We start from the raw sequence: 12,167 nt of genomic DNA, 5'->3' as shown, positions 1-12,167 counted from the left end.
TCAATTAGCTCCGTTGACTGCTCCTGGACAATATCAGTCGTTCCTCCATGTTGAATGAGTGACTGTCCTGAGCAGGCTCCTGATTGGTTAACGCGGCGCGAATTGACGGCCAAAGTTCAAATTTTCCACTCGGGCGGCAGACGCGAATTCGCGTCAAAACACATAAATGCAACAAAAGCACTATTCGCGGTAACAACGCGCAGTATCCGCGCCATAAGACGCTCAATTCGCGTCATTCGCGCGAACTTGACGCGCGAATGAGTCGAATTCGCGTCTACCCCAGCGCCGCGCTAAACGCCTCATTCGCGCCACGAGACCTCCAGACGCGCGTAAACGCGCCTTTACATTGACTTAACATTGAAATCATTCGCGCAAGACGCTCTAGTATTCGCGTATTGCAGTTTGGTTGTGAAAAACCAAGGCTATATGAAGATTTCCAAGACATTAAAAGCCCTCAGCCTTATTCCTTAGCTTAAAGTGTGTTGTACCAGAAAACCTTTGAGGGTGTTGAAGAAAAAGCACAATATCTTAAAATGTTTAATCAGAGCAACTGAGAAAAATCTGCAATGTACAGCCAAAGACTTGCAAGCTGACCCGATGAAAGGAGGAAACCATTCAAGCAGTGTGTAAGAACACTAGACAAGTATGGCCTTCATGTTGAGACATCTTGACGAATACCACTCTTGATCAGAGAAGAACACAAGGCAGACTTGAACTTGCTAAAATTCATTTGTGTAGACCTGTGGAGCTCTGGAAGAATGTTTTATGGAGTGATGTGACCAAACTGGAACTTTTTGGAACCCATGGATCAGCGGTATGTCTGCTGCAAAAGAGACAAAGCTCATAAGCAGAAGAACACCATCTCCATCGTCAAACTTGGAGGTGGATCAGTGATGTTATGGGGTTGCTTTACTAAGGAAGTGGAAATCATTGAAAAAATGAAGGACATCATGGATTCTTTGAAGTATCAGTCCATTTTGACAAGAATTGTGATGCCTTTGGTGCAAAGACTGAAGCCGATGATCAATGGACTTTCCTGCAGAACATTCATCACAAAGTACACATCCAAAATCTACTTCTGCTTGGTTCAGGGATCAGTCATAGAATGTTCTTGAGTGGCCTGTTTAGTCTCCAGATTTAATTCTCATTAAAAAATATCTGGTTGAATTTGAAGAAAGCCATGGCAATGTGAAAACCAAAGATTATCAGTGATCTGGAAGCTTTTTCAGGCGAGGAATGGGCCAAGACTGTAGCAGAGAGGTGACAGAAGCTTCTAAACACTTACAGGGAGCGTTTATTGCTGATTTTAAAGAATAAAAGATTCTGCACAAAATTTGAACATAAATGTTTAGATCCAATTAGAATTTAATCATGATTCATCAATGTTCCTTTCTCAGAATCACTCAAAAGTTATTAGGCAAACTTTCTCTAATACTTTACTGATGCCTTTGTTATATTGTTTTCATAAAATTATGTTCTCTGCAGCAAAATGTCTTGCAGGTCAAGGGGGTTGAATAATTTTCATTGCAACTTTATATAACCTTCTTTCAGTGATACTGCAGTCTGAAAGTCTACAGAAAGATTTAATAAATACATAAAAACATTTATTACACCATTAGGATATTAACATTTCCCATCACCTTAAAAAAAAAAATCAATCTGTCAATATTTTATAAATGTATCTACACCAACACACCAATTTCACATCACTGACCCATTCCTTGTGACACAGCATCAGTTTACAGACCAGCTGGAGCTTTACATTGATTCATGTTTAGATTAACCAAATTCAGACCTGAGTATCTGTAGTGTCTGTGAATTTCTCAGCAGACTGGAGATTTCTGTCACTCCAGAGTCTCCTATTTGATTCCTGCTCAGATCCAGCTCTCTGAGGTTTGAATTAAAACGCTGATGCCAGAGCAGCACAACCTTCATCTGTAATACTGATACAGTTTAACCTGTAGAAGAGAGAACACAAACTAATTAAGATATAGATACAATTACACAAATAGCAGCTTTAGCTACTACTTTTATCCACCAAGATTAGATTTGCATGACAATCACACTGTGAAGTTATCATTTAATTTGATTACTACAATATTTATCATTTTAAAGTACAGTACTTAAGCCTAAACCATACTTACAATGCTGTCCTAATTTATTTACTTTCAAATGTTGTCAGGCTTTTATTTTGGTGCAAAACTGAACAGTAACCTTTAAGTTTTCTGTGTTTTATCACAACAGGTTTATAAACACTTTGTTTGTACAAATCTGGTGAAATCTGGTTAACATCATCTGTCAAAAATGTTGGAAATAACATGAACATAAAACTAAGTGATACCTTTCAAATTCATGTGTTAAGCTCAAAATAACTTGCTCACCAATATTTTTTTTTTTTTTTTACATTTAACAGCCATTTCAGAAATTTCTACTAGCCATCATCAGAAATAAATCAGATTACCAAACCACATATTAGGATTAAAATATATTTCATTTTAAATCGGATTCTGAATTATTGAATGCTTTCAGTTTTAACGACAGTTGTTGTTTGGAGATACAATAAAACAATTCTCCATAACTTATAAAACAGCATTTATTTAGATTTTATTTCCAAATATAGCCAGTCCAAAATGAATGTTTGGTGGTAAACATGTTAAAGATTAACGGAGAGGCTTTCAATTGATAAAGTGATCAGCTGTTTCCTCCTCAAACATCTGTGTACTGAACTCCACTGCTATCCTTTAAAAAAGCCAAATCGAGGTCTTGTCTCCAGCAGCTCCAAAGACAAGCGCTGAGACTCAGACATCTCACAGACGTACACCACCGGATGTGTCATCTGTACTCTATTCTGATGTTCAAGCTTCAACAGTGAATCTAATCACTAGTGCACAGGCAAAAGTTCACTAAAAGAATGAACAAAGTGGCATCATTTTAGCTTTGAATGAAGTTGATTGAAAAAACTAAGCTGCCATTTCCAGCTGAGGGTGAAGTCAGTACACACTAAACATTGTCCCAAATCTGTTAATGTAATTTAGTTGTGTTGTATTTAATAGCCACTTACCAATAAAAAAACACTGACCCAAATCACATTAATTGTGCAGTCCTGATGAGAAGTGTAATATATTTTCAACTGTGGTATATATTTCAAATTTATGAAACTGTGGTGGGTCACTAGAGTCTGGGTAATTAATGGGATACACTTTTAAAATACTTACTTCAGCTTTTCCAGTCTAACTGAACATTTTCAAACAGAGTCACATACTCTTCATTCCTTTTTTCCCTAGTTTATTCTCACTCAGATCCAGCTCTGTCAGATTTGAGGGTTTGAATTTAGAGCTGCAGCCAGAACATGACACCCTCCTTGTGATACAGTTGTTCTTCAGACTGCATAAAAAGAAAACACTTCAGTTTAATCTGAATATTTACCAGTATGTTTTAGCTGACAGTTGACAAATACTGCTGCTGCTGCTGCTGGTAGCCACATTACAAAAGTCACATACGTTGTTTTTTTTTTTTCGGTCAGCAATCTCTTATACAAGACATAAAAAAAACATTTTTTTCAGAACATTTAGATCCAATGAGGGTCTACTTTAATCGTGCCTAGATCTAGACTTAAGCAAAAAGTTAAAATTAAGAGGGTTTTTAAGTAACTTCATTTAGAACTTTTCCCCCAGGAAACGACTAAATATCGTACGTGTTTTTGCTTATCTAGTAAATGCATCTTGATTTAAGAGTTTTTAGAATATTTTGACTAGAAACAAAACAAAATACTAAGTAAGATAAGCCTTTTTTTTGCTGTGTGTCTTTTATTGCTTTTTTCACCAATTATGCAAATGTCTAGCTTGATCTATGAATTTATAAATTGAGTATTTGCAATTAAAGCACACAGGAAACACTCAGCATCACTTTCTTTTTGTAGTATTGCATATTAGCACTAGATTCTCTGCTCTAGCACACTCAGAGTTGTGCTTATATTTACACACATTCCTACGTTTAAGTACAAGATGGAAGATCCCACACTTTGAGTTCTTATGCACTCATAAATGAGGGCCCTGGAATGTAGAGTTCATGCTGCAAATTTCACTGAGCTGAAGCAGTTCTGTCCTCAATTATGTGGCAAATGATCTAGGTCCATGTTAACAGATGGATCTAAATTCTAACCAAACAATACGGATTGTCACAAAACTTACCTCAGTATCTCTAATTTGCAATTAATATTCTTCAGGCCAGTGCAGAGGAGCTCCACTCCTGAATCCTGCAGATTATTATTGTTCATGTTCAGCTCTTTCAGATTGGTATCTGATCCAAGAACTGTAGCCAGAGCTGGACAGCTTTTGTCTGTTAAGCCACAATCATTTAACCTACAAGAAAAATAAATCAAATCACAGAGTTAGATACATGTAATACATTTAAATACAAAAAAGCATACCAATTATTTATTTTTTTTTTGAACAGTAAATACACTGCATATATATTAGAACTGCATTGATTCAGATTTCCTACATGAAACAAACTAGCATGCTTGTGTAAAACTTAATAAAATATGTAAATGAATCATAGGTTTATATCATTAATGGCAATGAGTTATACATTTAAAAGTGCTGCTCTATTATCTTGATGAGTGTCTTGAGGTGGAGAATCTGGAGGTTAATAATTTATGCATTGAGGTTATGCAAGAGTATATCTCGTTTATAGCAGAAGTTGGTAAGAAGTTGAACTGCATATTGGAGTAGAAATAACTATGGAACAATGTGATTTATAATAACATGATGTGCTTCTTCTGTAGCTAACTAACTTTGCTGAAAAGAGATTTTTTTTACATAAAACCCATGTAAATCTAATAAAACAGCACTGCACTTTAATTCCAAAGGACTGCAATTTTTAAAGAAAAAAAAGTTAAAGAAAATGTGTTCTGATTCAACCCTAAGAGATATATACTTATAACTAGGGGTGGGGGAAAAAAAACGATACAGTATAGTATCGCGATATTTTCCACGGCAATACTGTATTGATACACGGATGCCAAGTATCAGTCTTTTAGTATACTATTTGGTAGAATAATAAAATAAATTCCTTGACAATCCACTAGATGGTGGTGTTGAGTTTTTTTCTGGTGAGGTCAGCTAGGTCGCCTTCAGCATGCAGTAAGTTAGTAAAATAAAGATGAAGGCATCGCAGAAAGTTATCCAAATTTTTTTTTTCAAATAAATCCAACAACTTGTATCTGATTCTTATTCACTGAAGTGAATAAAAAATAATATATTGATATTTAATATTAAGGTAACACTTTACAGTAAGGTTCCATTAATGTTAATGTATTAACTAACACGCATTAACAATTAACAATACATTACAGTATTTATTAATCTTTCTTAATGTTAGTTAATGAGAATACAGTTGTTCATTGTTAGTTCATGTTAATTAAGACTGCATTAACTGTTAACTAGCACAACTGTTGATTTTAAATAATGAATTAGTAAATGTTAAAATTAATTTGAACTAAGATTAATAAATTATTAAATTGTTTGATAAAGTATTTAACTTTGTGAACCTTATTATAAAGTGTTACCAATATTAACAAATTCTGTCCAGTTTTATTGTGTTACTTTCAGTAAAAGTGTGGTTATTTTATTAGCTTGTGTTTTTTTAAATTCAGTATCATTAAAATTGAGTTAAATTTAAAAAGTCTTACAAAATAAATTTAAATTATTTAATAAAACAATAAATAATCATTATAAAGCAATTTTTGTTTTCAGCGAAGTGGATCCAGAATTTTCGGTTTCCATTTCGGCCCAGAATTTTCATTTTGGTGCATCCCTAGATGTAAGATTACATGTTTTATTTAATTTAATTTCATTTAAATTTAACAGTAATTTACTTTAATAAGCACTTGAAATAGTGCAATATAATATCAATATATATCTCACAATATATTTAAAATCGCAATAATATTGTATTGTGACACAAGTATTGTGATAATATCGTATCGTGAGGCCTCTGGTGATTCCCACCCCTACTTATAACTGGTATATGGTTAATTATCACTATAAATCAGGGGTGTCCAACCCTGCTATATATCAATGTAGATTAATACAATTTTAAGATGAGAACAAAACATGACAAAATATATTAAATAACTCACAGCGCTCTTTTAGAGGTTTTGATGACTGCTGATAATCTAATGAGACACTCGTCTGATTTCTTGAATTTCTGAAGCTCAAACTCCTCCAGCTCCTCCTCTGATGTCAACAACACAAAGGCCAATGCAGACCACTGGGCAGGTGAAAGATCAGCAGATGAGAGACTTCCTATGCTAAGGTGGGTCTGAATGTCTTTCACCAGAGTTTGGTCATTCAGTTCATTCAGACAGTAGAACAGATTGATGGATCTCTCTGGAGACAGATTAGATTCTAATTTCTGCTTGATGTACTGAACTATTTCCTTTTTGCTCTGATCATTTCTATTTTTCTGTGTCAACAGACCCTGTAAGAGTCTCTGATTGGACTGGAGTGACAAACCAAGGAGGAATCGAAGAAAAAGATCCAGGTGTCCATTATCACTCTCTAGTGCCTTGTCCACTGCAGTCTTGAGCAAATCAATCATGTTTACACTTTTGTTTTTCTGTTCTGTAGAGTCTTGATCAAACACATATTTCTTGTTGATGTCTAGAAACAGATGTGCATAAAGAGCTGCAATAAACTCTTGAATGCTCAAGTGAACGAAGCAGTACATGGTACCAAGAACGATCCCTGTTTCCTCCTTAAAGATCTGGGTACACATGCCTGAGTACACTGATGCCTTATAGACGTCAATACCACAGGCTTCCAGATCTGAGTCATAGAAGATCAAATTGTTTCTTTCCAGCTGATCAAATGCCAGTTTCCCCAGTGAAAAGATGGCATCTTTATCCCAGGAAACATCTGGTGTATATTCTCCATCATACTTTCGTCTGCTCTGCTGGATCTGAAATCTGAGGAAGTGTGTGTACATTTGTGTCAGAGTCTTAGGAGTGTCTTCAATATTTGACTCCTGCAGTGTTTTGGAGGCATCATCAGCCTGATTGTGTTTCACAGCATTATTTCTTTTCTCCTCTAAAATGTTCTGGAGAACAGTGGCTGAAATCCAGCAGAAGACTGGGATGTGGCACATGATAAAGAGAGACTCTTTGATTGTTTAACATGATCAATGATTTCTTTGGCCTGATTCTCATCCGTGAATCTTTTTCTGAAGTACTCCTCCTTTTGTGCATCACTGAATCCTCGTATCTCTGTCAGCCGGTCGATACAGTCAGGAGGAATCTTACTGGCAGCTGCTGGTCTGCTGGTGATCCAGATGAGAGCAGAAGGAAGCAGATTTCCCTTGATGAGGTTCGTTAGGAGAACATCCAAAGAGGCTGATGATGATACATCAGACCACGTCTCATTATCCTTAAAATTTACAGGAAGTCGACATTCATCCAATCCATCAAGAATGAACAAGACTTTGAATTGATTTCTTCTTGTAAGCTTCAGTCCTTCTGTCTCTGGAGAAAAACTGAGTTATAAGGTCCATCAAACTTAGTTTTTCTTGCTCCTTTAAGTTCATCTCTCTGAATGGAAGAGGAAATATGAATCTGATATCTTGATTTTCTTTTCCTTCGGCCCAATCCAGAACAAACTTCTGCACAGAGACTGATTTTCCGATTCCAGCAACTCCTTTTGTCAGTACAGTTCTGATCTGTTTGTCTTGTTCAGGTGCTTCAAACAAAATTTTTGCACTCAACCTGTATCTCCTGTGATTCATGACGTCTGAAAGCAACTTCAATCTGTCTCACCTCATGTTCAGTATTGACCTGTTCACTACAACCCTGAGTGATATAGAGATCTGTGTAGATGTTCTTCAGAAGTGTAGAGTCACCTTGCTTTGCAATTCCTTCAAACACACATTGATACTTCTTCTTTAGGCTACACTTTAGCTGATGAATGAAGAACAGCTCATCTAAACAGAAACAAAAACACAGATATTGTTTAATCATATTTTCTCTCTACATTTATAATTGACAGTCTGACAGATTATCACTAGTTTCTTACCTTCTAGAGTATCAGCAGCTTCATCTTGCTTCATCTCTCTCAGGAAGTACAGCGTGAGATCAAGAGCTGCTTCTTTTTTACTGCATCTGTTCTCATTAAAGTCCTTCACAAAGTTCTCTTTTTGTAATATTTTCTTAAACTTTTCCAGTTCTTTCTTTAGAAATGTGATTATTTTGCTCTCAAGATCCTACAAAGCAAGACAAAAATGAATGACAGAAAAAATCTTCATCTATATTTGATCAAAATTACGTATTTATTAATTAAAAATATTCATCAAAAATCAAGGTGAGACAAACATTAATTTGCTGTAAATATTAATAAAAATGGGTTCTCATTCTTATTTGATGGATTCTTAAAAAGAAAAAATTAGAAATAAAATGTTCTGTCACACTCTTATTCAATAATGTATTTGTTTATTATAATTGTAAAATATTCTTGAAAATGTGTTTTATTACCTGGAAGATCTGCAGGAGACTGTCTGTAACGTTCTTGTGGTTCCTGTGAGACTGTAAATCTGGATCTAATGTTTCATACTGAAGCCTGAGAGTAAATAAAATAAATCAAAATTCTGCATTTTTAGGAAAAATGACAAATATCTTGTAAATATTTTAGCAAAGAGCAAAAACAAACACAGTCTATGTGTAAAGAAAAAAGTTTTATAATAATTATTCACTGATACACTTTCTGACACAGTCTATGTGTAAACAAAAATAAGAAACACATCAAATACTGTTTGATTTTTTATCTTCACTCAACACTGAAGTCCTTCCCTTCATCCTTTGACCAGTCACTCTTCACAGACACAGAGCTGGACACATGTGATCCTGATCTTACACTAATGACACAAAGAACAAAACACTTCACTACAGGAGCTCCTTCAGTCTCATTTAAAGAGCTTCACTGTTGAGGATGGTAATGAAGCACAGTATAGACATGCATTTGTCCATCTATGACTATGGATAGATAGAAAGACATATTCATGTTTGGCTGCATGATCTATTTTCCATGCTTAATTTATACCTCCTTGTGGCTGCTTGTGTGATTGTGTTACTGGAAAGAAGCTCCAGACTGAGTTCAATAAAGAGGAAATCAGTTGTTTATTGTTTTATTTCATTCATTTCTATCACAAGCATCTTAGTGGAGAAATAAGCCAACACAACATTATAATGTCAAAGATAATAAATACCTTTTGATAGATCTTTTTTTCTCACTGAAGTTCGGTATGCCACCATCCTTTGACCGGTCACTCTTCACAGACACATGTGATCCTGATCTTACACTAATGACACAAAGAGAGAAGAGAAACTTTTCTACAGGAGCTTCATCTGTGTTTTATATTGACACACATTCTCTCTAGTCCTTCACAGAAACATTTGCAGAGTTTTAAAGATAGCAGTCATTCTTGTGTACAGACTCACATGTGTTTAACAATTTCTTTAATGTACTTAAAATGTGAGAAATATATTTTTTAAAATATTTGACTGATCTAATTAAAGAGATTTTATTTTTCATTTTCTTTTTTGACTAAAATGGAGAGCAGAAATGTGAGTGCTACACAGTTCTGTTAGCATACTTCAATTTAAGGGACCACATGACGCTATTTTAAAAGTTCTTCACTTTGTTTATTGGATGTAATAACAGTAACAATGTCGTTGTAATAATTACCGTATCCGTTTGACCCCGAGTCCAAGTCTGAGCTGAACGTTTCACAGATTCAACTCACTTACCTTTCAGATACAATCTCATAAAGTTATAATTTTTCTTCTTCACTGTAACAACTTTATGTCCTGAAGTGTCAACATAAAATACAGTTATTTAGGTGTGGTTTATTGTATATAAATAACAAACTATTTAGGTGTGTGTAGCTGATGTTGTGCACAGGAAGCTGGGAGAAAATGCACTGCAGCTTCATAAAGCGTGCTGCACACAAGCTAACCTTTGGGTCGTACGGCTCAGGAACAGAGTTATAAATAAATAATAAACACTGATTCCAAACAAAGAGGGTTCAAACACACAGCGTCTCCACAACATGACGACAACACTACAACTCACTGAAGCCTCGTCTTCTCTTTGTGTAAACCTTTGAACAGCATTACGCTAATATTTCACATTGTGATGCACACATTTGTGAAATTAATATCTGGACTTCAGTCAAGGCATTTTAATCATTTCTGGATCAGTGTTCTCTGTTAGATAGATGAAATCACTAAACATGAAAATCTTACACATATATATTACACACTAAAGAAAGATTTAAACAATAAAAAGCATCATATAAACCTTTAAATTAAGTGTGCAGTCATTGCCTGTAATGATGATGAAGTCATTTTTTAATGTCTGACAATGAATTTATGACCTAAAAACCAAAATCAGTGATGTGGAATAATTTACTTTAGTACAGACCCAGTGCTGAAGAGTGACTGTAAACTGACTGTAAATGATGATTTTGATTTTCAGTTCTCAGATATTTATCATCAATCACCTACTTGCTAAATATAAAATATCAATGTTATTTTTAATTAGTTAGTTATGAAGCTCTGAAGTTCTGCAAATCATTTGTAAATATAAAACAAAGTTTTGTAAAGGTTTTGTTTTTTCCAGCAAAGCTCTGAAACTGCAGCAGTGTTTAAAATGATTCTCTGAAAGCAGACTCAGTGTTACCTCTGTTTCTGTGAGAGACTCATCTTTCCTCTCTTCTCTGACATACAGCAGATGAACAGCTCAACACTGAGATCTTTGTGTCTCTGAAGACGATCAGACGCTCATCATGACCTGGACATGACAATGAGATCAAGATCATGATAGTTCAGAGGAAGAAATGATGAAGAAAATAACTAGTGCTGGATCTTTGAGTTATCAAGCAATCAATATAAAAATAAAATATGCTACAAATATACTGCCATGTAATTATCTCTTCAGATCACTAAAATAAAAGAACACTTTTAGAATTATTCTTAATGCTACATTTTTACAGACTTGTAAAATGTTTTAACACACGTCGATCGTCTTTAAACGGTTTGTTTTAATATCTCTCTTCTTCTCGGTGGTATGTTATTCGGCGACAGACAGGTATAAGTTATAACTTAACAAATCACGCTTCATCCAGCTCTGAAATGCGTTCATCATTCTCCTAAATAAGTGTAATGGTGAAAGTATTCAGACTTACTTGCAGTAGTTCAGACGACCTTGTGCTGCAGGAACAGAATCCAGAAGTCTTTAAAACACTTTCGGTTTGTGATCGCTGTTTAAACACCTGTGCGATCTTCACGATTGATGTTTGTCACCTGACACGACTTCATCTTGGAGAAAATCAAAGTCCAGTTAACAACAGATCTCGTGCAGCAGCGCCACCAACTGGACAGGAATGTGAAGCACAAACACACCTGCTTTCTCCTTCTTCTTCCTTCTAACAGCAGATCACAAACTAAAACAGTGCACTAGCGCCACCTGCTGTTTCTTCATATTCTCCTCTCAATCTGCTCCATTCACCTCCTTCTGCTACATTTGACAACTTTGAATAATGACAGACAAATCATATCAAATAATCCAAAACAAACAAAACATATCAATCTGAAAGGTAATGATTATATGCTATATAACAATTATATGCAGTCGTATTTTTATTTTCATTTATTTCATTACAGCAATAGTCTATGAATTCAGATTGAATTATTTCATTCAGCTATCCTGCAGGTTATGATGAATAATTAAGATATATGAAATGTATGATTCACTGAATTAGTTCAGAACTCAATTAATTATAATGAACTTTCAGTTTCTACATACAAATAGAAAATGCCCAGTTATTTTCATCTTATTTTCTGAATTTATCATCTCTGGTCAGTTTTACAGGTCACTGTGATGTAGATAAATGTGCTTTTCACAATCTGTCATTTAAGATTTAAATAGTTTTGAATCTAACGTCTATTAAAAGAGAAAAACTGAGACTGTAACTCATAAACTTATGGGTTTGAAAAAGACAAAACAGCACTTTACCTCTTATTTACAGCTGAAATTAACATTTTTATCATTTTACAATCAAATATTTAGTTATAATTTATGTATTTTATAAAATTTTAATATCACAGCTGTCTTATT

At 34.7% G+C, this 12,167-nt stretch overlaps 1 protein-coding gene and 1 long non-coding RNA gene across 4 annotated transcripts; both read right to left on the bottom strand.

Moving 5' to 3' along the window:
• Positions 1-1,953: 1,953 nt before the first annotated feature.
• LOC122143117 (NLR family CARD domain-containing protein 3-like) lies at positions 1,954-7,149 on the bottom strand. The gene is made up of 4 exons (XM_042753967.1): positions 6,143-7,149; positions 4,191-4,361; positions 3,335-3,384; positions 1,954-1,958 (listed from the first exon to the last, which is right to left on the bottom strand). The coding sequence occupies exons 1-4, from the start codon at positions 7,147-7,149 to the stop codon at positions 1,954-1,956; spliced, it is 1,233 nt and encodes a 410-aa protein (XP_042609901.1).
• Positions 7,150-8,841: 1,692 nt separating this feature from the next.
• Positions 8,842-11,603, bottom strand: LOC122143116. 3 transcript variants are annotated; one of them, XR_006158979.1, is made up of 4 exons: positions 11,236-11,603; positions 10,731-10,841; positions 9,256-9,348; positions 8,846-8,904 (listed from the first exon to the last, which is right to left on the bottom strand). It is a non-coding gene; the product is annotated as an uncharacterized LOC122143116 (long non-coding RNA). The 3 variants fall into 3 exon arrangements; XR_006158977.1 differs by lacking the exon at positions 9,256-9,348 and having other exon boundaries at positions 8,842-8,904; XR_006158978.1 differs by lacking the exon at positions 8,846-8,904 and having other exon boundaries at positions 8,912-9,348.
• Positions 11,604-12,167: the final 564 nt, after the last annotated feature.

Source organism: Cyprinus carpio, unplaced genomic scaffold, assembly GCF_018340385.1.
Source record: "Cyprinus carpio isolate SPL01 unplaced genomic scaffold, ASM1834038v1 S000000840, whole genome shotgun sequence".
Classification (NCBI taxonomy): domain Eukaryota; kingdom Metazoa; phylum Chordata; class Actinopteri; order Cypriniformes; family Cyprinidae; genus Cyprinus; species Cyprinus carpio.
The sequence above is the reverse complement of the archived record's forward strand: the minus strand, read 5'-3'. Positions and strand labels throughout refer to the sequence as shown.